This window comes from Tachysurus vachellii, chromosome 1 (assembly GCF_030014155.1).
Source record: "Tachysurus vachellii isolate PV-2020 chromosome 1, HZAU_Pvac_v1, whole genome shotgun sequence".
Classification (NCBI taxonomy): domain Eukaryota; kingdom Metazoa; phylum Chordata; class Actinopteri; order Siluriformes; family Bagridae; genus Tachysurus; species Tachysurus vachellii.
Window position 1 is genome coordinate 11,502,456 of NC_083460.1, and position 26,063 is coordinate 11,528,518.

The window sequence follows — 26,063 nt, forward strand, 5'->3', positions numbered from 1 at the left end:
TTGTTAATTTAAGTTAAATTATTTAACTGTAAACGTTCCATGTTTCACTATGCATATATGGCTTCATCATGCCTTAAAAAAAATCCACTACTTTATTATTTTCACTGAAATCTCGAAGAAGTCCTAGTATAAATGTATAAGTATAAATGTAACCACCCACCCCCTTTTTATAGATACAAAAAGAAAAAGAAGAAGAAGCCTTTATTTTTGTCACATATACATAACAGCACAGTAAATTTCTTTCTATCCAGCTTTGGAGGTTGAAGTCAGGGCGCAAGGTCAGCCATGATACGGCTTCCCTGGAGCAGAAAGGGTTAAGGGCCTTAAGAGTTATATACATTTAGCAATATTTTATATTGTAAAAATAGTTTTGTATTGTCTTGCACTGTAAATTTACAACTTGCTATCAGAACATTGTTGTAAATTTACAGGGTTTCATTTTTCATGGTGTTGTCTAGGCAGGCTTGGCAGTAAACTTTCATCTGTTTTGAGGTTGAGATGCTGCAGGGAATACTAAAGAGACGGATGTACTGTACTTGCAATTCAAAACAGCTAAATCCAACAAACGTCTACCAAATAAACGTTTGTGCAAAATGATTTCTGACTGAGATGGTTAATTTTTGCTGTGATCTTTAATGAAACAAAGAATTTTGTTTAAACTTATGGCACATTTTATTCTTTGTTTCTAGGTTTTTGATAGTTCTGGCATGTCTCATTTTGGCGATTCTGACAACATTTAAAGAGTATGAAGATGACTCAGGTCACTGGCTGGTGGTTCTGGTAAGTGTGTGCATGTTAACTTGTATGTATGTGTGTATATATGAACTACTTTGTGTGTTCAGTAACAATGAAGTTCAGTGACTGTACAGTCAACATTGTATAGTCTTAAGGTATACCCAGAATAATTACAGATCGTCACACACAGTTAATCACCTCTCGAAAGGAAAGGTTAGTGCAGGAGATGACACAGTTGAGATTCGAGAAATACATAGTGCTGTGTGTGGGATGCTGGTAAAAAAACAAAACAGTTTGTTATTTAACATTTTCTGCTTTCTCTTCTTTCTGTTTCACCTCTCTTTCACTCTCTCTGTAGGAGACATTCACTATTTTTATTTTTGGGAGTGAGTTTGTGCTCAGGATCTGGGCAGCAGGATGCCGTTGTAGATATAAGGGTTGGAGAGGACGCCTCAAATTCGCTCGCAAACCACTGTGTATATTGGGCAAGTGTAATAGATACATACTGACACACACATTGTGTACTTACAGTAATACTGTTGCAAAATGATCTATACATCAATCTGTTTCTGATTTCAAGTCCTTCAAGGGAAAAAAAAAACATTTTTGCTGCTTAGTTTTTTTACACCATGAACATTATACAAGTGAGGACTCGATCAAAATTACCTGGTAAAGTAAATTTACCTGACTAAAATGAATTATTTTGCATGCCATTATTCTTAATGTTTTTAGGGGTTGAATAGACTAGTTGACTAGTCGATTAGTATATTTCCCAGACACTCCTAGGAGCTATTTGACTCCTTTTTGACTATAAAAATGCAGACTTTAGTAATCTGAAAATATTTCAGAAAAATTCCTTCCTTTAATGCAACGTTATCACTTTAATATCATGGTGTCCACAGGACTTTTATTTACAGTCCTATCTGTTCCCTTTGGATTTCTACAATCTGTATTTTTATTGTATTTACCATCATGATCAGCGCTATATAGAAAAAATAGCATTTGATTTTAGCTGCTACTGAGATCAGTGTTAAATTATCAACTGATCATTTTATTCTTAATTCCATAATTCTAATACCTAACTTTAACTGCCATGTCTGACATACCCTTAAAGAGTGTTACAGTACATGATTTAAAAAAAATTGAAGCTGGAAATCTAATTTGCAGTTTGTGTCTAATTTGCAGATTATTTGCTGTTATTTGATGCGTGCTTTGATGTTGTCTTTGCTGTAAAAACAAACTAAGTAAAACTACATAAAATACTTTCAAGGTTCACTAAGGTATTAACTAACTAACTTTTTTTAATGGAAGTTTGACTAGTAAAATTAGTTATGCAGCCCTTAATGCAAAACATACTCATTAATGAAGAAGAGGTATTGTGTGTTTGCACAGATATCTTTGTGCTGCTAGCATCAGTACCTGTAGTTGCTTTAGGAAACCAGGGAAATGTTTTGGCTACATCTCTACGGAGCCTGCGCTTTCTGCAGATTCTGCGTATGCTGCGCATGGACAGGCGAGGTGGCACCTGGAAACTGTTGGGGTCTGCAATATATGCTCACAGCAAGGTAAACAAACACATGAAATCACATATACACCACTACTAAATTGGCAGTTGAGAATGACATTCTAGTGTTTCTTGTTCCTATTGCTACACTCCAGTGTTTATCCCTATGTGAAGCTTTTCATGTATGAATACATCCTTACAGAATTCATTAACTGGAAATATTTAACACCGACAGCTTGTGATTTATTTTTTTAGTAATCTTTGCTTGTCCAGTAACTCCCACTAAGTTTCTATTTTGCCAATCGTTGTGACATATTTCCTGTGTTATTTTCTTATAAATAAAGAAACAGACACAGTTTAAAAAATTTTTTAGTTCAGTAAAAAATTTAGTACAATTCTTCTGTTGGTGCTTGGCCAGATCTAGATATCAGCAGGGCTATTGCCAGAACATACAGAATGTGCGTACAATTCATTTTCATAAAGGGGTACATTTTTTTATGATCTGAGAAGCAGACATTCACCCGTATTTATTCTAATTAAAATAGACCATGTTCAAGATTTGTCTTTGGTACATCATTGTAAAAACACATGTAAGTGTGAGGACTACAAATTGAATGTTACAGATTACAACTTCAATGTTAATGCAAATTGTGGCATACAGTAAACTTTACAGTAAACAGAATTTTATTTAAATATGATTAATAGGGACCAGGAGACAATTGACTGGCTGTTCATGTGTGTCTGTGTGTATCAGGAACTGATCACTGCATGGTACATTGGCTTCCTGTCTCTTATCCTGTCCTCCTTCCTGGTCTATCTTGTGGAGAAGGATGTTGTCTTGATGACGCTACCCAATGATGAAGATGGCACCCCAACACCTGCCCAGGATTTTGATACCTATGCTGATGCACTCTGGTGGGGACTGGTAAGAGTGGAGAACATGCCTTATTAAACACAAACATCCCTACAGTACCAGTTAGTTTAGTTATTTTAGCAAAACAAAAATTATTTAAACATATTTAAATTAAAGTACAGTGATGCCTCGAGATACGAGTGCTTTGACATCCGAATTTTTTGAGATACGAGCTGTGATTCGACCAAATTTTTGTCTTGATATACGAGCAAATTTTTGAGATACGAGTATCCGAGCCGCCGCTGCCGAAAGAAAGATCCCCAACAACCACGTGTGCTCTGTTTCCCCCACCTCAGCTTCCCGCGTCTCACTCGGTTAAAGCCACCTTTTCCACTGCACATGACAAACGACGGTCGATAAACAGGAAGTCATTCATTTCCTATGGAGAGTCGCAAAGGCGCTGCGTGAGGTGCCGACCATCTGCGGACCATAATTTTCGAATCCGTTTTAAGCGTTGGATCCGTTAAAAAATTTTAACTTGTGCGACTACACCGCATCTGATATGCCGACCGGACAGGTTTTTATTAAAACGACCAGCAGATGTTAGTGAGGAAAGAGTGACAAAAAAGGCAAAAACAAGTGAAGAGAAAAGCGATGAAGAAAATTAAGCAAAATTAATGTAAAGAAAACAGAAATTGTAGAAATTAAGTTCAGTTAAGTTAAGAGAATTTCAGTTCTGTCAGGACCACTTTGTCAAATGAGAATGTATTAGATGATATGCATACAGTTAGTGTTGGCGGTTTGGTTCTGTTCTGGGCAAAAATCCATGCCCCCGTCCGTATGCATGCATGGTCAGAGCACGGAGAGAAGCGAAAATAGAATAAACCCCTGTATAACAGAACCACTAATCATGCATAGTATTAGATACGCTCACTTACGCGTTTTTGGAAAGTAATAAATGAATGAATTGATAAATAAATAATTAATTAGAGAGAGAGGGAGAGAGAGAGAAAAATATGTGGAGATTTAAGATGTAAACTGGTACAAGGAACACAGGTTCCGGCATGGTGGAGTCGGGGTTGGAGGAGGGAGTTTAGATCGCGGCAGAGCGAAGCGCTAGAGCGGCTCTATGAATGGGAATTTAAATTGCCGGGTAATATAGATGTCGTAACCGGATTGGTGCACGTCGTGGACAGCTGATTAACAGCTGATGCACGCTTGACGATGTGGCCTGCCAGAACTAACGCGATGCTTTATTTAAGTTCGTTAATTTTAGTGAAGTTTAGATAAGTTTCATTTAAGTGTAAAGTAGCATTAAGAGTGTACAGTAAGTGAACGAAAGCGAAAGTGTACGTACGAGACAAAATTCCTCCTGTTTACTCCTCCCTCAACCTCCGTGCGCATCTTCCGTAAAGTAAAACCAGTTTATTTTTTTTAATATTCTCTTTTATTACTGTATGTTTTTATACAATATTTGTCATTGATTAATGGTATTTCAATTAATTTAAAGGGGGAAAATTGCTTTGAGATACAAGCAATTTGAGATACGAGCAAGGTCACGAAAGGAAAAATAAAACCGTATCTCGAGGCATCACTGTACTTGATTTATACCTGTATGGTTGGAAACTGTTTCTACAGTTGTAGTGCTTTACAGTACATTACATTACATATATAAATTACATGCATATACATTGGCTGTGCTAAATTTACAGCTGGTTCCCTGTTGTCCAAAATAATTGGAAAAGGGATGAGGCTTTCATTGGAAAGACCACCATCCCAGCTGTGAAGCTAGGTGGTGGCAACAGTGTCTGGTCTCAGGGGCGCGGGGATAAAAACAGACCCAAATGCAGGATAGCGTAAAATAAAAGGGTTTATTAACTAAAAACACAAAACAGGGACACAGACTAGGACTACAATGATGACATAGGACTACAAGGATTCCGCGCTGCCATAGGCAACGTGGCACGGCTAAATAGACATGGCAATTAGACATGAGGAACAGGTGTGCAGAGGCAGGGAGGAAGAGACAAGTGCGGGGCAGACACGTGAACATAGAACATAAACAAAAGCGCGTGGCCAAAGTCCGGGCTGGATCCTGACAACAGGGATGTTTTACTGAAAAAAATGCTAGTGCACTATAGAAGGTTTTACAGGAAAAGTATATATTAAATAAATTTGTCCAAATAAAGTCTGGACCACGGGAACAGAGGAGGCTGGAAGCCCAGGACGCAGGTCCTGGTATTCTGCTGGGAGTTCGGGGGTGTTGGAGGCGGAGCACACAGATATCGCGGTGTTGAGTTGAAGGAGCTCTGCTGTGGACCGCTGATGTTGGATGCACGCTTCGTCCCAGCTTGAGATTCGCAGGTCTTTCCAGGAAATGACGGGGTTGTGGAGTTGAAGCCATCGGAGACCCAGAATGAGAGTGTGACGCGGAGAGTGGATAATGTGGAAACAGACGAGTTCTTGGTGGTGAGACCCCACCTGCAGCCGGAGGTCCTCCGTGATGTGTGTGATGTGGCCTTCACCGAGCGGCCGACCGTCTATTGCCTCCACTGCCAAGGGGGAAACACATGAGGTTACTGGTACGTTGTAAGCTTGGGCAAACTCTCCTGACATAAAGTTCCCTGCGGCACCGGAATCGATAAGACTGGACAGACTAATCATTTCCCCTCATATTTTGACTTGCACTTGAACTTGTGCGCAGCTTGGAGATCAGAGAGTGAGGAGATCAGAACTCACCGAGGTGTTCCGCCTGCTAGGAGGTCTGGTGGGGCAGGCAGCCAGTCTGTGTCCGGCTTCTCCGCAGTATAGGCAGAGCTGGAGACGGAAGCGTTGCGCTCGTTCTTCAGACGTGAGGCGTGTGAAGTCGAGCTGCATCGGTTTGGGGTCCGCAGGTCGGGGCGTGCGTGTGGCTTCGGGTCGGGAGGCATACGCAGATGCTCGACGAGTCCGCATTAGGTTGTCGATCTGTATGGAGAGGTCCATGAATTCCGACAGGTTCCTCCCTTCGTCCCGGCAGGCGAGCTTGGCCTGCAGATCCGGATTCAAGCCCTTGCGGTACAGCAATCTCAGTGAGAGTGAGTGCGGAAAGCCAGTGCGTACTCCGCGGCTGGATGGTCTCCCTGGGAGATGGCTAGCAGGCGCCACTCCCCGTGGCGGACTGGTCGAAGCCGGCTCGGAATTGTGCGAGGAAGTGTTCAAACGTGGGTAAGGCAGAGCCGTCCTCTCCCCAAACTGCGGTGGCCCACTCCAGCGCTTTTCCGGTGAGGAGGGTGCATACAAACGCTATGCGGCTGGCGGCATTTGGGTACAGCACCGGTTGCTGCGCTACGAAGAGCAAGCACTGCATCAGGAACCCCCGGCACTTTCCGGGATCTCCATTGAACTTCTCAGGAAACGCGAGCTGGGGGCTGATCGGAGCTGCAGCCGGAGCGGCTGGAGGGAAAGCCGCCGGTGGTGGAGGATTCGGCGCCGTGGCGGTCCCTCGCAGGCCCTGTAAAGCTGCGGCGAGCTCTCCGGTGAGCGAGGTGAGTTGCGTCAGTCGTTGGTGGTGCCCGGCGAGCTGCTGTGCTTGGGCAGAGTGCTGGGTGGTGAGCTGGAAGACGGCTGCTGGATCGCTCGGTGGCGAAGTCTCCTGTAATGAGGAGTCGTATGGCTGGTGATCCATTTGCAGCGTTATTTATTAACAACTCGGAAACAGACAGGCAAGGTCAAACACGGCAGATACGATGTCGTAGGACAGGCAAAATCAGAAACGAAAGAACAGGCAGGAGGTCAGGGCAGGCAGCAAACAATCAGAGAATCAAGGCACAGAAACTGAGTCAAAAACCGGAATCAAAACAAACAGGAAACGCTCAGAATGACTGCTAAAGCAAATCGAGACTTCGCATTGAGGTCAAGTTCAAGTTTGTATTTATACACGCCGGCTGATAGGAAACAGGTGGTGCAGCAATTAGACTTCGCGATGGGTGCTGGGATGTGTAGTCCGGAAACGGTTAATATTTCGGAGACGCTTCTCTCTGTTGCTGGTTGGGAAGAGAGGCAGGTGCGCTGATCGTGACACCCTCCCTACTCCCTTCCTCTGAATAATGCAAAGGGCCCCCTCCCTACTCCCCTCCTCATGACCATTGTGGAATGAATCCCATTCACCAGTGAAAGTGAAATGAAATGCAGCAAGAAATTACACGTAGTTCTTTACATGTAGCAATTTAAGAACAATGCAAAGATGATTTTGCTTTTCAGTTTGCAATGTTTCAAGCATGTCCCAAATCAAAAGAAATAACATTTGTGTATTGAAGTTTGCTCTTAATGTGATTTGGTTTGACAGTGAAATTCAATGCAGTAGAATGGCTTGCATTTCATTGTAGATAAAATTCACTTCCAACATTCATTCATTCATCTTCTACCGCTTATCCGAACTACCTCGGGTCACTGGGAGCCCGTGCCTATCTCAGGCGTCATCGGGCATCAAGGCAGGATACACCCCGGACGGAGTGCCAACCCATCGCAGGGCACACACACACTCTCATTCACTCACGCAATCACACACTAGGGACAATTTTCCAGAGATGCCAATCAACCTACCATGCATGTCTTTGGACTGAGGGAGGAAACTGGAGTACCCGGAGGAAACCCCCGAGGCACGGGGAGAACATGCAAACTCCACACACACAAGGTGGAGGCGGGAATCGAACCCCGACCCTGGAGGTGTGAGGTGAACATGCTAACCATTAAGCCACCGTGCCCCCCCACTTCCAACATAATACATTTAATATTTCAAAAGAGATTTCCCCTCCGACATAAGAGCAATTCAGTAATGGTTTTGCTTTTCAGTGTAAATAATGAAAACCACAAAAAATAATTTTGTGTATTGCATGTCACATTTCAGTTCGGTTATTGTCTTACAACCTGACAGAGAATCTTCACCATATTCAGATTTAATTTTAACATATTCTATGTTTCTGCATAGAACGTCCAATCTAAACATGAGAGTCCTAAAGTTTCTAAGTGTTGTTTTTGTTTTTGTGTGTCAATGTCTGTGATGTTTTGAATTACCAAGCTGGTTTTGTTTGGCTTATGGTTCTATCACTGGAAATGTGCTTAAGGATGCCAATGTAAAAATAAGAAGCTGATTGATTTTGTAAAAAAGAGAGTAAAGTTTGAAATGTGAGGATGTGGTAGCCTAGTAGTTAAGGCATTGGACTACTGATTAGAAGTTTATGAGTTAGAATCCCAAGTTCACCAAGCTGCCACTGCTGGGCCCCTGAGCAATGCCCTTAACCCCTTAATTGCTCAGTTGTATAAATTGAAATAAAATGTAAGTCACTCTGGATAAGGGTGTCTGCTAAATCCCAGAAATGTAAATGTAAATAAAATAAGAAGAGAAGTCACTATTGAGTCAGTAATAATTCATCCATGTGTTAGATAACCTTGACAACCATTGGGTATGGTGACAAGACACCAAAGACGTGGCCAGGTCGTCTTCTTGCCGGAGCCTTCACTTTGATTGGTGTTTCGTTTTTTGCGTTGCCAGCGGTAAGTATTTCACATCCTTGCTAAATCTACATATGGGAAGATGCAATTTCTCATCATTCCATTCTCTTTAGCTTGATAGGATTCATTTCATTTGTTTAGTGGTTACTGGCACTCAAATTACTATTGCATGCTGGCCAAACCATTTGATTTACTTCTGTATCTATTTAGATTTATAGAGCAATTGCTTTGCCAAAAATCATCAACCAAACAGAATGGGTTATGGAATTTTTTTTGTTTTTTATTTTAACTTTAACATCTTATCAGGTGTGCGCGATTTATCAAATTTTTTTAGCAGGAAGGTGTGCATTTATTTCCACACACATGACCTTACTTACACAGGAGCCTCTAGTGGTAGAAAAGTATAATAAAGGGAAAACTGATTATGAGGATCTCCCATCCCAAGTATTGTTTCATAATTTTGGTTCATGACCACTGCAAACTCTGGTGCGAGTGAGGACTGAATCATCAGTTCATTTTGTTTGCCCAGTGCATTTCAATTGACTTCTGTTCTAGGCGTTTTAGCTACAAGTACATTTCAAAGAGAAATTAGAGACAGGTTTTTTGTTTCTCAACCAAGTATGAGTCTCACCTGCTTTTGCTCAGCCTGCAATACATTACTTTTTTAAAACCTTCATTTTCTAAATGTATGTAGGCGATGCAATGCACTTGTGAAATCTTCTTTTTAAGTCACATCAATGTGCCAGATAATCCATTTTTACCATATTTTTGTTTACCATATTTGGTGGTTTGGGTGCATTTCTTTATGCAGATGAGCATGACCTCGCACATGCATGTCAATTTACAATGTAAGGGATTTATCAACATACAATATACACAGCTATGGGTACGCATGTGTGATAAATACCTAATTTTCTTGTGTTGTTTGGTGCTTATTATGCACAAATTTAGAAATGTACACACATTCAGGAATGAAACCCCAGGAATTAAGCAGGCCAATACTTTGCATAATACGTTAATTTATGGATTATGTAAGCTTTCTTTGTAGGTGGTTCCATTGCATTTTACCTTAGATATAATATTGGAGCACACAGTGCTTGTATAATGTCATTAGTTGTGCAATCTATACTCTTTTTGGTTTGACATGAGTTAATGCACTAGATGAAACCCATGACTTCAGATTACCTTGATGTACTCCCAGCATCACTGTAATATAATTTTACTGAAAAAATAATTTTATCTGATGTAACTGGTACTGGTTTCCTTGCTCAGACTTTTTTTGGCTGTGTCTGCATTTCCAGAAACAGCAATTAAATGTAACAAATGAGTCAATAATTTTCCAAAAGAGCAGTAATTGATTCAAGTAAAATTGACTCAAGTACAGTAATGTGAAACAAAGAATGAATATTAGGGATGCAACTCAATATAAATATACTGGTTTGAATAAACAGATAATGTATTCTAAATAAATAGAAAGATGCTACTACAAATACATACTGTATTTCTTAATGTTTGCCTGCAGGTTCACAGTGCTGGTTGAGACAGTAGAGTCAAGAATTAAAACTAGCTAAATTTAGCAGAAAATCCAGGTTAATTTGCAAAAAAATAATCATTCATGATGGAGTTTTTTAAAAATGTTTACAGTTAAAGATAAGCACTTGCGTTTTTGTTTAAATATCTCTGGAGATCTGGATATATGTCTGGAGATCCCTGAATGCAGAAATATTCGTGTTTGATTGGTTTTCTCTACAGGGTATTTTGGGTTCTGGTTTGGCCCTTAAAGTTCAAGAGCAGCATAGGCAGAAACATTTTGAGAAACGTAGACACCCTGCAGCTGGACTCATACAAGTAAGTTTTCATCTAGCAACTCACGCTTTCTCAGCTGCCGTTGTAATCCTGAGTCAGTTGCTCATATGAATTATACTAATTATTAAATGAGGACCTATGAGCTAAAATGAAACCCACCTCACTGATTTAAAGAATAATTTTCTGAATTTTTCAGTCGTCAGGATCATGTCTTGTAGAAAAAATCTGTAATTGTACTTGTATTATAATTTTTGAGATGTTACTTTACTCTTTTTGATTCCAGTCGGCCTGGAGATACTATGCTACTAATCCTGTCAGAGAAGACCTTACAGCAACATGGAGATTCTACGAAACAGTGATCTCTTTGCCATGCTTCAGGTACATGCAGTAAGCTTTGGACACACACACAGACACACACAATCCCTCTCTCTTTCTGTTTTGATCTTCTAGGGATTTTAGCTACAAAGTACCTTTCAAAGATAAGTTAGAGACAGGTTTGTTGTTTTCCAAGTAATGAGTCCTGTAATGACCTTTCTCACCTGCATTCATGTTTCTCTCCCTGCAATACATTACATTTCTAAAACCAACAGTGGGAAAGACATAAAACATTGTGCAAAATTCTGGTCCAGTCGGGTTAAAAAAAATTGCCAACCGGTCGGGTCGGACTCGGGTCAAATTTTTTCGGGTTTGTCTCTGGTCGGGTCTTTCTTAAAAAAAAATTATGCACGTCGGGTTCGGATAAAAATTGATTCGGGTCACTTCGGTCTGGTACATTTCTTTAGACCCGAGAAGACCTCTAATGCTGGGAGTCTCCCACATATTGATAGCGGCTCCCTGATGCCCGCTAATTAGTTAAAATCTCCCGTAATCTAAAGTGAGCGAGCAAGAGCACGCATGCGCGACAGAGACTGCGCTCCAAACCTTTTTTGTAGGACATTCACTAAATTCCAGGGGTTTCGTTACCACAACGTAAAATGGGCGTGTTTCCGGAGGTCTTGGAAAAACGTCCTCTTTCAAAAAAAAAAGAGCATACCTACAAAGGACAAAACAGTCATACAGGTAGATCTATTTTAGAAAACAAATAAACAACCAAAAACTACGGTTAGGGTTAGGGTTAGATTATCAAATATGCCACGCCTACCCGATGACGCAATATCTGTTCTGAAATACCTGGAAATACGTGCATCCCCTACGCCCGCAAGGCAGAAAGGGAGGGGAGCGAAAGACCTTGTGTGTGTGCTAGTGTGCGTCATTAATCGCATGTAAGAGAGCATCCTGATTGGCCTGTTTCGGTAAGTCAACCAATCAATTGTCAGTGTGGGCGGGCTTTTATCTCTATTTTTTAAAAACCACAGTACAGTGATATCTCGAGATACGAGTTTATTTCGTTTCGTGACCTTGCTCGTATCTCAAATTGCTCGTATCTCAAAGCAATTTTCCCCATTTAAATTCTCTTAATGCTACTTTACACTTAAATGGAACTTAACTAAACTTCATTTAGCGCGGGGAGAGCAGCAACTAGAAAATAGAATAGACCCCCGTATAACAGAACCATTAATCATGCATAGAGTTAAAAATAGGAAAGGAAAATAATAAATGAATAAATGGATAAATAAATAATTAAACAATTAGAGAGAGAGAGGGAGAGAGAGAGAAAAATATGTGGAGATTTATGACGTAAACTGGTACAACGAACACGGGTTCCAGCATGGTGGAGTCGGGGTTGGAGGAGGGAGTTTAAATCGCGGCTCATGAATGGGAATTTAAAGGGTCAGGTAATATGGAGGTCATAACCGGATTGGTGCGCGTCGTAGACAGCTGATTAACAGCTGATGTACGTTTGACGACGTGGCCTGCCAGAACTAACGCATGCTAACTAACAATGCTTGATTTCTCTTAACTTAACTGAACATAATTGCTACAATTTCTGTTTTCTTTACATTAATTTTGCTTAATTTTCTTCATCGCTTTTCTCTTCACTTGTTTTTGCTTTTTTTGTCACTCTTTCCTCACTAACATCTGCCGGTCGTTTTAATAAAAACCTGTCCGGTCGGCATGTCAGATGCAGTGTAGTCGCACAAGTTAAATTTTTTAACGGATCCAACGCTTAAAACGGATCCGAAAATTACAGCTCCGCAGATGGTCGGTACCTCACGCAGCACCTTTGCGACTCTCCATAGGAAATGAATGACTTCCATTTTATCGGCCGTAGTTTGTCCTGTGCGGTGGAAAAGGCAGCTTTAACCGAGTGAAATGCAGGAAGCTGAGGCGGGGGAAACAGAGCAAATGGGGTTGTTGGGGATCTTTGTTTCGGCGGCGGCGGCTCGGATGCTCGAATGCTCAAGCCAAAAATATGGTTGAATCACAGCTCGTATCTCAAAAAATTCGGATGTCAAAGCACTCGTATCTCAAGGTATCACTGTATAAGACACATTTTACGCCAGACTACAGGAAAGTGTCCCCCTGTCTTATAAGCGTTCATGTAAAGTTTGTAACAGTGACTTCAGCATTGCCCATGGTGGGGTAAATGATTGTAAAAGATGTGTTGACGTGACTTCAACAAGTTTCATTTCATCTTCAGCTTATATAAATAGTAAACGTGATCTACATATTTTAATATAATTAACAAAGAATTGGGTAACACTTTACAATAAGGTTCATTAGTTAACATTAGTTTACCACATTAGTTAACATTAGTTATCATTAACAAACCATAAACAGCTGTATTTTTATTAACTAACTTGTCCTCCTTTAAGAGCGGCGTGTGGTGGGGGGTGGCTGGGGGTGGGGATTTCGGAACACCTCCCGGAAAATACTTTTTGCAGTTTCAGTTGGCTGCATATGCCATCTCATATCACCATACACACAAACACACACAGGCACACTCTACCACTCTTTCTTTTTTGATCTTTCATATTTAGTTTCATGCCGATGTGACATCACTTAATGTAGCTTCATTTATGTTCTGCTGTAGTTTTTTTTTTTCATTCGTTTTGTTTGCCATTTTGTTATTTATGTCAAATTTGCTTTATTTTTTATAGTCATTTTGCATTTGAAGTTCCATCTCCAGCTCTCCCAGGAGTTTATTGAGGTACTGAACATGTGTGAGCTGAGGTTTCATATAGACACAGAATATATATTATATGACACACATTGTGACACAAAATGACAAAAAATGTATACTCAAGTAAAACACAGTAATTACAGAAACAGTATATAATATACTGTTTCTGTAATTACTGTGTTTTATTTGAGTGTACATTTTCATTTTTAAACAGAGACAAGTGATATAGGTAAATAATTTATGAGAAATAATGTAAACAGTTTCTGTAGAGGTAGCTCACTGGTTAAGAGCTGAGATTTCTGCTCCGAGGGTTATGAGTTCAAATCCCAGCAACAAGCCAACACTACTGGGACATTTAAATTCCTTCTCTGTGTGTGTGTGCGTGTGCGTGTGTGTGTGTGCGTGTGTGTGTTGAATGATAAACATAAAATGACTTGCTTGCTAACTCCAAGTGTTATCTTTTATTTAAAGGAAAGAAAATTTAGAAGCGATTGCAAGGTAAGATCCATTTCTATTTCCCTCTAATTTCTGATTATAGCTGGTATTAAGGTTAGGATTAATGTGCCTGTATAATGTGTTTCTTTAAATAGTCCCCAAAAATGGCTGCCACAGCAGATGTCAAGTGTTATGTGTGAATGTTCTCGTGAAAATTCCATCCTTCTGTGTAATGAGTGCAGTCATTAGGGTGAGCAGACCTTTGCAGGGTATGACGTCTGTCTGAAGTCATTAGGAAAGAATGAATTGTGGTTCACTGAAAAATGATGGTGCAGAAAGAGGGAGGGGGTGTCTGTCCTAATCATAGATTGGTCAGAGATGTCAGGAGTATATTAAGTGGATATTAGATGAGAGGCAAAGCTGAGAGGCAAAGCTTCACTTTGCAATTGTGTCTGTGTGTGTGTGTGTGTGTGTGTGTGTGTGTGTGTGTGTGTGTGTGCGCGCACGCACGTGTGTGTGTCATACACTGTGGGGAAAATCTTTCATATTGTAGATGTCCTTGACACAGACACTGACCCACCACTGGATATTAAGTGCAGCAGTTCAGCATGGCCCAATTGCCTTTGTTTTGTTATCCATGTTTTCCTCTTAATGATCAAGTTACTACTCTCTCTAACACAAAATAGTCATTCATTCTCTCTCTCTCTCTCTCTCTCTCTCTCTCTCTCTCTCTCTCTCTGGTAAAACTAGAGAAAAACACACACACAGATGTGACCTTCATTTTAGTTATCATTATGAATCCATTTTGTCATTCATTTATTCAATCAGTGTGAATGAGTTACAGGTGACTCCTTTTAGTTAATTTTTTTCCTGCCTGACCTCACCCTTCTTTCAGTGGCATATATTCTCTTATATGCCACACACACACTCCTACATATACACACGTATACACACACATCAAAGTCCACCATTTGTCTATAGATGATTCAAGCTCCGTGAGAAGTGATTTTGTGTGTGTTTGCTGTGTGTGGGAAAGTGTCTTCTCAAACTGCATGGTAATCAGTTGTAATTCTGTCTGATCTGTCTCAGAAGACAGTCTGTGTCACCTTAGAGCTTCTCTCACCAGTCCAGTCACATGCCTTTCTCTGCACTCAGGAGAGATCTCTGTGTGTGAATGCCCTGAGTTGTTTGGGGTATTTTCTCTGAGAAGAGTGTCTGGTTTCTCCTACAGGCAGTGGGAATAAATGTGCTTGTGTGAGTGAGTTGTGCTGAAGGTTTAACCAATTTTTAAAGGTCAATAAAATGATCAAGGAAAACTAAATATGCTAATACCCAGATATTTTCTAACAGTTGTAGGCCATGTGACCATTTTTACATTTCTAACAGATTTGCAGTGGTCTCTCTCTCTCTCTCTCTCTCTCTCTCTCTCTCTCTCTCTCTCTCTCTCTCTCTCTCTCAAGAGCTTCAGTTATCACACCTCATTATGTGTTTGATGTGCACTCTGAAATGTTTTTATCACCATAGATGTAAAGAGTTGCTATAAACTTCCTGTCAGCTCAAACCAGTCTAATCTTTCTCTTCTCCTCTCTCTCATCAACAAGGAGTTTCAGCCAGCAGATCCTCAGCTCACCAACATACTGTAACACCGGCATCCATTCCACTTTTCCCTATTCTGATGTTTTTTGTGAACAATGACTAAAGCTCTTGACCTGGATCTGCCTGATTTTATGCACACTGCTGCTGCTACATGATTGACTGATTGGATAACTGAAATAAGCAGCTCCTATTAAATTGGAAAGCGAGTGTGTAAATATTAATGATTATTCACTTGAGATCATTTTTGTTAAAGTCACTGTCCCAACACTGTTGAATCAGAATCTAAAGGTGATGTTTTTTTGTGACAGCACAGAGATCATAAAAAAGTCAGGTCAAATCAAATAAATGCTATGTAAAGTGTAATGTACACACTGAGATGAAGTAATACTGCTCATGGAGTTGCATGCATGACATATGAAGTACAGACAGGACATTACAAGTGCCTTAAGAATAGACAGAGCATGCAGGGAGGAGGTGATGATGAAACAGAGGATTGAAAACATGGGAAATGGGGCAGTCAGTGAAAGCATGAATAAAAGAAAGAAAATGGTGTTCTTAATAATAATAAGCCTTATGCAACCTTTACATATGTCATATACAGCAATACAAAGATTCCTACTTAATTCCTTTTATATAACAGTTCAATAAACTAAAAATGAATATTGAGTAATGTTTTGAACAACATGGCCAAATGTTCTTTTTAGTTTTGCTCGATTTGTTCACTGTGTTATTTAATTTATGTTACCAAATATTTAAATTGTTTATTGAGAATGAAATGTGGGGGCACGGTGGCTTAGAGGTTAGCACGTTCGCCTCACACCTCCAGGGTTCGGGGTTCGATTCCTGCCTCCGCCTTGTGTGTGTGGAGTTTGTATGTTCTCCCCGTGCCTTGGGAGTTTCCTCCGGGTACTCCGGTTTCCTCCCCCGGTCCAAAGACATGCATGGTAGGTTGATTGGCATCTCTGGAAAATTGTCCGTAGTGTGTGAGTGCGTGAGTGAATGAGAGTGTGTGTGTGTGCCCTGCGATGGGTTGGCACTCCGTCCAGGGTGTATCCTGCCTTGATGCGCGATGACGCCTGAGATAGGCACAGGCTCCGCGTGACCCGAGATGAGTGAGTGAGAAGAATGAAATGTCACAATCCTTTATAGTTACATTCGATGTTATGTAATCAAATCATCAATCAATTATTCCCTCTTCATCTGCCTCTTTTTTCCTCTGTCCTGAAATTGAAAAATGACATAGCCTTTCATCTCATCAAAGTGGGTGAGGGCAAACTTCTCTTTCATGTGAAAACTATTGCCTGGCTGTTACAAAGTGCTGACACCTGGTCTTGAGAGTCCTTACATAAATGCTAAAGATTTCTTTGTTAAATATCAGCACATTTTCTGAATACAAGTTCCTGTATTATCCATCTGCTTTGAGATTTCACAAGCACTGTGGTATAATGGGAAAAGGGATAAAGGTATAAAGGGAAAATGTGCTAGTTAAAGTGTTTCAGGAAGAGGTAAGTCCTCAACCATCGTTTGAAGGTCCGTGGTGACTCAGCTCTTCGGACATCTAGGGGAAGTTCATTCCATCAACTCGGTGCCAGAACAGAAAAGAGTCTTGCTGTATACCTACAGTATAGTACCTCTTATCCTGGGAGATGGTGGGACCAGTCGAGCAGTGCGGGTAGATCTGAGGGACCAAGGTGCAGTGCGAGAAGTGATTAGAGCGTTGAGGTAAGAGGGAGCTGGTCCAGTTTTGGCTTTGTAAGCAAGCATCAGTGTATTAAATCTGAAGCATGCAGCTACTTGAAGCCAGTGGAGGGTGAGCAGCGGTGTAGTGGTGTGTGAGAATTTAAGAAGGTTGAAAACAAGTCATGCAGCTGCATTTTGTATCAATCGCAGAGGATGAATTCTTTCATAGGTAGACCTGCCAGCAGTGAGATGCAGTGGTCCAGTCTTGAAATGACAAGAGAATGAATAAGTAAACTGAGCAGCCTGTATGGACAAAAATGGCTGAATCCTTCTGAAGTTGTAGAGAAGAAACCGATACGAGCATGTCAGATTAGAAACATTCAAGGAAAAAGACAGTTGATTATCCATGGTTACCCCAGGGTTGTGAGCTGTCACCAATGGGGAGATCAGATTGTTGTGCAGGGAGATTGCAAGATCCTGACCAGGGGATGAATCACATGGGATGATCAGCATTTCAGTTTTGCTGGGATTGAGTTTCAACTGATGAGCCATCATCCATGATGATATCTCTGACACATATGCTGAGATCCGAGCAGAAGCAGTGGTATCTGAGAGCCGGAAGGAGAATAAGAGTTGAGTGTCATCAGCATAGTGGTAAGAGAACCCATGTGAGGAAAAGGAGAAGACCAAGTACTGAGCATTGTGGGACACCAGTGGAGAGTCTGCATGGAGAAGATGTCACTCCCCTCCATGCTACCTAATATGAGAACCTTCCAGGAAGGAAGCAATCCATTCCCATTCTGATCCGCCAATTCCGTGACTCCTGAGGGAGGACAAAAGAGTCTTGTGGTCGACTGTATCAAACATCACCAAAAGGTCGGGGAGGATGAGGACAGATGACAGCTTGGCTGATCTAGCAGCATGTAGTTTCTCAGAGAGATCCAAAAAGGCAGACTCTATGGTATGTGCTGCTTTGAAGCCAGACTGGTTGGCATCTTCTAGGTTGTTCTGTGAAAGATAAACAGACAGTTGATTATAAACCATGTATTTCAAGAATTTTTGAAAGTAAAGAGAGAAGTAATACCGGTCTGTAGTTACTGATGTCGGATGGATCCAGAGCAGGTTTCTTCAGGATGGGAATAACCCTTGCTCTCTTGAAGGAAGTTGGTACATGACCAGATGTTAGGGATCTATTGATGATCATGGTGATGAAGGGCAGAAGGTCTTATGAGATTGTCTGGAGCATAGTAGGAAAGAGTGGATCTAATGGGTAGGTAGTAGGATTGGAAGACTGGATGAGTTGCAAGATCTCTTCTGCTGCTACAGTTGAGAGATGTGACAATGAAGGAGTAGGGGAATCCTGGCTCTGAAATGCAAGTGCAGTCGGGGCAGAAGTGAAGGTCTGGCAGATTTTTTCAATCTTCTCTGTGTAAAAAGAAGCAAAGTCTTCAGCAGTCATGGAGGCTAAAGCAGGTGGAGCCAGGGGGTTAAGTTGTTAACCTGATACTGTTCACAATTAAGAGTACAAATACTACTACTATGCATTCTCTCTACCTCTCTATCTTTCCTTATTTCATTGATGATTTTTCCATTTCACTGTTCTTTTGTCTAATATGCACTTGCTCTCTCACATCCTTTTCGTGAGCATACCGAAGCAGAGGAAACAATACCAGCATTAAGCAAGATTAAACAGTGCTGTGATGCTTTGTGTCTCAGTCAGAAGCTGACTCTGCTGGATCGTGTACGGTTGCCTACACCACGGCCATCTTCAGTGAGAGGCTGGCTTATGATGCCTGCTGGGAATCCTGGGAGCGGAGCAGGGAATGGTGGACCAGCAGAGGTGGCTGAAGAGAGTCCATCTAAGGAGGCAAAACCTGCAGGCTTCAGCAACAGAGAGAGATTCAGGACTGCATTCAGAATGAAAGCCTACTCTCTGAGACAGAGTTCAGAGGGTACGAACACACAGAATAAATTTATATTTGTGTAATGTAATTGTGGAAAAAACATTTAATAACTTGAATTCAAAATCAAATTTCATCTTATGACTTTTGGTCATATCAGATTCTTTTTTTCCTCCAAAAACCTCATATATGTACTTATCTACAGCCAATTTTACAATGAGGATAATATTTTAGTAGAATGGTAGTAATACTCCTTTTAAATATTTTGTATTTCAACCTCAGACTTGTTTGATTTGAAACATATAATAATATATATATACATATAATAATATAATATATACATATTTTATATTTTCAGATGTATTTTCAGACTATGTTTTACTATATACATATATATATTACATAAGAATATAGACTCTCTATAATATAGACTGATCGTTTTCTTGTAGATACAGCTGGTCTGTCAGACCCCACTCCTGAGGAGAAGGGCTTCCCCCCTGACATCCTGATGGAAGAGATGATTCCTGCTCTTAAACTAGTCATCAGAGCCATGCGGTAAGCAATGCCCTTACACAAAGTGTAGCAAAAATATGTAACTGTGGAATAAAAATAGTGGTTCTTCATAAAAGCACACAGACACATGGACATTCTGCAGATGAATGCAGCTGAACCATTGTCAGTGATAAAGTGTGTGCCTTCTGCAGTAATAAAACTTCTCCATGAATATCTCACCCCATACCTTGGCCACAAATCACCACAGTGACATGCCACTTTAATCTGCACTAATGAGTCTGTGATCATGCACTCACATGTGGCTGCGTGGAAGCACACATTAATAATATACTATATATATAACTTCCCATATCCCCAATGATTAATGACAGGAAAGTGCAGTCTGCCTAAAACTTCTAAAGCTTATCATTTCTTGAAGAAAATGGGCTTCTATTAAAGGGCCAATGTCATTACCTGTTAAATACTAGCCTAGAGAAAAGAAGAGAAGAAAAGAAATAGTATATTTTTTAAATCCTTTTAAATAGGATCTGTAATTTGGTATAAATAAATGTAATTTAAAAAAATTAATTTAAATAAATTTAAAAAAATAAATGTTCTGGGTCTCAGTTAAAAAGTTTCTTGACATAAATGTTTTAAAATATTTTATATATTTAAGCATTGCACAGTTTGCAACCTAAATAATATCTTGGTTTCACTTTTTTGGGTATTAGGATTCTGATTTTCCTGTTGAATAAAAAGCATTTCAAGGAGACCCTGAGACCATATGATGTGAAGGATGTGATAGAGCAGTACTCTGCAGGACACCTGGACATGCTTTGTAGGATCAAATACCTCCAGTCACGGTAACACACACACACACAAACACAAACACACACACTTATTATAGTTTACAAAGGGTGCATAGAGACTTGTATTCCAGTGACCTTGAACTAAATCTGTTCTGTGTATTTCTTTCCTTACAGAATAGATTTGATTTTTTCTCCTGGTCCACCACTCACTCCAAAACATAAAAAGACAACCAAAACACCTTTTCCCTATCCATCGCAACAGTCTCCCAGGTGAGAATTCTTCAATTACATTATGCAATTACTGAAACTTACTGGATGGGGGCACGGTGGCTTAGTGGTTAGCACGTTCGCCTCACACCTCCAGGGTTGGGGGTTCGATTCCCGCCTCCGCCTTGTGTGTGTGGAGTTTGCATGTTCTCCCCGTGCCCCGGGGGTTTCCTCCGGGTACTCTGGTTTCATCCCCCGGTCCAAAGACATGCATGGTAGGTTGATTGGCATCTCTGGAAAATTGTCCCTAGTGTGTGATTGCGTGAGTGAATGAGAGTGTGTGTGTGCCCTGTGATGGGTTGGCACTCCGTCCAGGGTGTATCCTGCCTTGGTGTACCCGATGACGCCTGAGATAGGCACAGGCTCCCCGTGACCCGAGGTAGTTCGGATAAGCGGTAGAAGATGAATGAATGAATGAATGAATGAAACTTACTGTAACCATGTACAGTATACTGAAACTTACATGTACAGTATACAGAAATCTACTGTAACCACCATGTACAGTATACTGAAAGGGTTCAAATTTGCATATATAGTAAGTAATTTTTATTGCCGGTTTCTGGCACACAGAAGAGCAGTTTTGAGGAGTAGTTAGCTATGTGTTTAGTGGTTTCAAAATAATGTAGCTTTTCTAGTAACAAGGACCCTTTTAGCCTGTAGCATATAGTGTTTTGTCATGCTACACTAATACCTTTGTCGTTTCACATAACCAGATAAATGTTATTTCTAAATCGAACAAATAACAATGTGTTATCTGTAGTTTGTCTGACCAGAACAAATTCAGTGCTTTTGATTAGTGTTGAATGTGTATTAGAACACCTTCCTGAAAAGAGTTCTCAAGGAATAACAGCAACACGCTTCAGCTACAGAGGATACATTTAATGATAAAAAGTCTATTCATCCTTGATGACAATACCCATGTTTATCAATGTCTATGAGCATGAAATATTTACAAATAATATGAAATCATATGAAATAATAAATTAAGGATTAATATTTGTCTGTAACCTGTATTGTAACCTAAAGGAAAATTAACAATTTAAGAATACACAATGGTGAGCTGCTTATTATCTTTTTTGTTATTGTTGTTAATCACCTAGTTGGTTAAGAGTTAAGAGGTAAGCATTTTGGTGAAGTAGGTTATTTATACTGAAGCTGTACTAATCAATTCTTTAAGAAATGAGTCAAGACTGCTTAAATAATTAGTCTGATAATAATAAATCAGACTAAATTTAGTTTTTAGTTTTTTAGTCATTGTGTTTGCATTAATACAGGTTTTGGATTTGAAAATAACCACTGGCAGATTTTCAATGTCATCACCCCATGTTGCTCCACCCACGCCTGAGTCTCCTTCACTGCAGAACACAAAACACCGTCACATTAGACTTCTGCCTGCATGTAAATCGAGCTTCTAATTGAATAGTTGACCCTGAAAAAAACATTAAATGTGTTTATATTGAAATATTTTGTCCCTGTTTATGGAATATGATGATTTTGATTTGGTTATTCACATGAGAACTTAGTGGTAGTGTAAATTTGAATCTCAAACATGTTTTGCTTTTAAAATCAAGAAGCTGCTTTGATCATCCATTTTTCAGTGATGTTTCATCATTGCCTGAAAAGAGTCAGACTTAACTCCCACTTAACTTAAAGTTTGTCAGATTTATGAGACTAAACATGGACCCAGGCTAAACAAAATAGTAAATATCCACAAACAACCATGTATCCCAACTCAGTCGACATTGTCATGAATTCATGAAGTTTGACAGACCATTATGGTTGAAATTTAGTTCTGAGGACTAATGGCCCCTACCTCCACAGGCCTTCAAAATAAATGTCTATCTGGAGAGTATAATCATGTTACCTCTGCAACAACATTCTAAAAAGTACAGACCTGTGATTTTATATTGATCACAAGAAACCTTTTAATGATCCCAGGACACAGCACGATGACTAGTTTCTCAAAGCTGGACTCACTAAAACACCACTTAGCAGGAACACAGTCAGACCTTTCAGCTCTACGACTAATAGAAAGAGTTACTTGAGTTGCACATCTTGACCAAACATTCCACTTGGGTGACAAAACTGTTAGGATATATTGTATGGTACACTGAGAACAGTATAGCCCTGACAGATGTCCTGAAATGGGGCAATGGCTCAATTATGTTTAAATTCTCCAAAAGAAGTGTTTCAAATGAGCTCTGGGCATAATGTAATATAGCTATTAGACTGGACAGATACCTGTTAGCTATTTTTACTGCTAATGCATGCTTGTACAAAGACCATAAAATGAGTTCATATAAAGAGTCTTATTAATGAGAAGTCTGACGTAGAAGTAGCAAAGATGTTCTCTCTTCTCTCTCTCAGGCATGAGACTTATCTGGCTAAAGCAGGCCTGCCAGATACTGAGGACCAAAGCCTGATGGGCAGATTTGTGCGGGTAGAGAGACAGGTAATTTCTGTTCATTTTTGTACTTATCCCATATTGTAACGCTGTTTTTCAAGGAAAGTAATTAAAGTTTGTTTGCCATTGTTTCAGGTCACAGACATGGAGAAGAAACTTGACTTCCTGGTGGATATGCACATGCAGTATGACCTAACTGCCCCTGCCCCCATTACCATGGAGCGCAGTGATGTCACAGTCAGTATCAGCGGAGACCGAGTGTACTGCACCTATGCCCCACCTGTTCCGTACAGCCAATACTACATACATTCAAACACACTCTCACACACAAACCCTCCCCGCCCTACTGTCCTACCCATCAGCCCACTGCCAAGCCACTCCCCAAACTCCCACTTTGAACTATCTGAACAGCTGTATTTGGACCAGAGGGCAGGCACACCACTGTCATTGCTGTCTGTCACACATGAGGAGCTAGAGCGATCACCCAGTGGCTTCAGCATCTCTGCCGAGAGAGAGGAGATCACAGGCGATGGGTCAGGAGTCATGGCAAGGTTGAACTGGGATCATGAGTGCCAATATTTAGCAGAAGGTGAGACAGATACAGACACTGAACCTTTCACCCCAAGTGGACAGGCTCCACTGTCCTCTACTGGAGATGTGTTCCCTACAGAGGAAGTTTGGATCACTCCACCTTGATCTCTCTTACCCCCCCCTTCGCCCCACATACGGACACACACACACACACACACGGACACACAGAGACACACACCACAATTACACAAGTGCACACACAAAGACAATATTGTTACTATTGGAATATATAAATGTATATCAAAATGCTTTACCGCTGCAAAGCTAGGAGCACTGCATGGAATGCATGCGATTTATCTTGTTGTCTTTAGTGGTAGACATTGCACATGTGCAGACCAAGAAGGGATTACATTAAATTGAAACTTATGTTTAAAAAAAAAAAAAAAAAAAAGTAAAAGAAGAAAAGCAAAGCAAAGAAAGAAAAAACTGAAAAACTAAATGCTATGCCATTTTTGTACACTTATTTTTATATTTACAGCCATTTGGTTTTCTTCATATGCATGGACTGCATGACACTCACTATTAGAGCAATTAATGTTCATTATATTTTCCTATTGATTTGCACTTATTTCGTTTCTTTTAAAATGCAGAGTATTTGTTACAACTCACCTGGCTGTTTCTGTAAATGTCTGATACAATGTCACATCTTGATCATTACCAAGTGCACTTCGTTGGACGTCTCAGAGTACATACTGTATAATGTGGATTGGGGTGATCAGATTCACACCAATGCTGCTTTGTTCACTTGACTTTAGTCCAGCTACTCACCTTGGAATCTGTACTGTGGTTGAATGACTTTCACAGCTTTCACAACTGCCAGCTCAAAGAATGTTAGTTCCATAGTTGACACATCATCTGCACAAGTCATTCCAGGTTGTTGACACTGAGTGTGGTCACTTTTAGCTACTCCATTAATTTTGTCTTATATTATTATTTAAAGGTATTCTGTCTAATCAGGGGCCATATGACCACCTCAAGTGGTTGATTTTGAATATTCAGAACACGTAGAAGTCTTCCTATAAAATTACTTAGAATGATTTGTAGACAGACATTTTTATCTAAAGTCTTTAATTATCAGCTTTTCAACTCAAAAGTACAGTACCTGTCAATAGCTCATTATCTTTCTCAGATATGTAATAAGATACAAATAAGAATAAAATCCTGCTGTATCTCCATGTGATTGCTTTTGAAGTTTTCATCTGAATGTGTTTGACAATCACATGGTTTACTATTAGACGTTATTTATTACTATCCAACCAACTAATCTAATTCAGGTTATCATTACTGCAAAGCAAATCCATACACATCAGCTAAGCCACAAACTAACAAACAGGCGGCGTTTTTTTTTCTTCTTCAAAAATGGGTATCCATCACTACAAACAAAAAAATTCAACGTATTGCTTATCTATGCATTCCCTTCTAAGACTATATCATCATTTTGACCTAATCATAAAACATTTGGCCTTCAAGTCAGTCCTAGAGTTAGTGAACATGTATTAAATTTAACAGGACTAAAAGTCTAAATATGCAAAGCCAGGAGGGTCCAACTTGGACTTGTAGAGCCACGTTTTATATACTTGATTTTGGCGACTTGCCGAGTAGTTAAAGCAGGGTACATGATATAATACAGTACTGTAGTCCCATAGAAAGATTTTAGGTTTTGTGCTAACTTCTTGGTCCCCCCAGTACTCAAGATATGCACTAAAATAAGCAGAATTATATGAAATAATAGTCAAATATGAAAAAAAGAGCAGAAATTTCTCTTAAAAAAATCTGAATCAACACAGTTCTTAATGTTTATGATATGGTATATATATATATACCAGTCATTAACCTAACACTATATATCAAAACTTTCTTTCTTTCTTTCTTTCTTTTTCTTTCTTTCTTTTCCTTTCTTTCTTTCTTTCTTTCTTTTTTCTTTCTACATTTGTATGCTTGTGTGTTTTTCTGAATGTATTATCTTGAATGGATTTTGATAACTCACACATTGACCACACTCATGTACTGTAAACTCACAAACAGCCTGACAACACTGACTAATGACTGCTATTCATTATTTGTGCCTTGCCATTTTGGAGTACAGGTTCCTTATAGCCACATATTCTGTTTGTGAACAAACCAGCTAGTCATCCAGTTGCTCAACAAGTTATACATTTCTTTTACCAGGCCCCAGCCGAACACATTTTGTTCCTTTTTTCAGATTAGATGAGTTTACACTAGTGGCCTTCTGAGGTATTCATTCCAGGTTTTTAAATAATAAACTTTTTATTTATATCCTGGTCTTGACCAGTTTAATAGATTGACTTACAGAAACAATGTGTAGATGTCTTAATTTTTTTATGTTATATTGCACCAGTTACTAATAAAAATGTATCCAATTAAGTCTTTGGTTGAAGTTAATTTTCCAAAAATGCATCATTCAATGTCTAT

At 39.8% G+C, this 26,063-nt stretch overlaps 1 protein-coding gene across 1 annotated transcript in view; it reads left to right on the forward strand.

Moving 5' to 3' along the window:
* Positions 1 to 24,009, forward strand: part of kcnq3 (potassium voltage-gated channel, KQT-like subfamily, member 3) — a 38,383-nt gene extending 14,374 nt beyond the window's left edge. The window contains exons 3-16 of the mRNA XM_060872306.1: positions 690 to 780; positions 1,094 to 1,220; positions 2,128 to 2,300; positions 2,994 to 3,164; positions 8,517 to 8,627; positions 10,338 to 10,433; positions 10,675 to 10,769; positions 13,927 to 13,953; positions 18,883 to 19,118; positions 19,517 to 19,622; positions 20,291 to 20,422; positions 20,543 to 20,638; positions 23,003 to 23,087; positions 23,175 to 24,009. Coding sequence (XP_060728289.1) covers positions 690 to 780; positions 1,094 to 1,220; positions 2,128 to 2,300; positions 2,994 to 3,164; positions 8,517 to 8,627; positions 10,338 to 10,433; positions 10,675 to 10,769; positions 13,927 to 13,953; positions 18,883 to 19,118; positions 19,517 to 19,622; positions 20,291 to 20,422; positions 20,543 to 20,638; positions 23,003 to 23,087; positions 23,175 to 23,735 — 2,107 coding nt within the window. The 3' untranslated portion in view covers positions 23,736 to 24,009. The remainder of the gene's footprint in view (positions 1 to 689; positions 781 to 1,093; positions 1,221 to 2,127; positions 2,301 to 2,993; positions 3,165 to 8,516; positions 8,628 to 10,337; positions 10,434 to 10,674; positions 10,770 to 13,926; positions 13,954 to 18,882; positions 19,119 to 19,516; positions 19,623 to 20,290; positions 20,423 to 20,542; positions 20,639 to 23,002; positions 23,088 to 23,174) is intronic.
* The last annotated feature ends 2,054 nt before the right edge of the window (positions 24,010 to 26,063 follow it).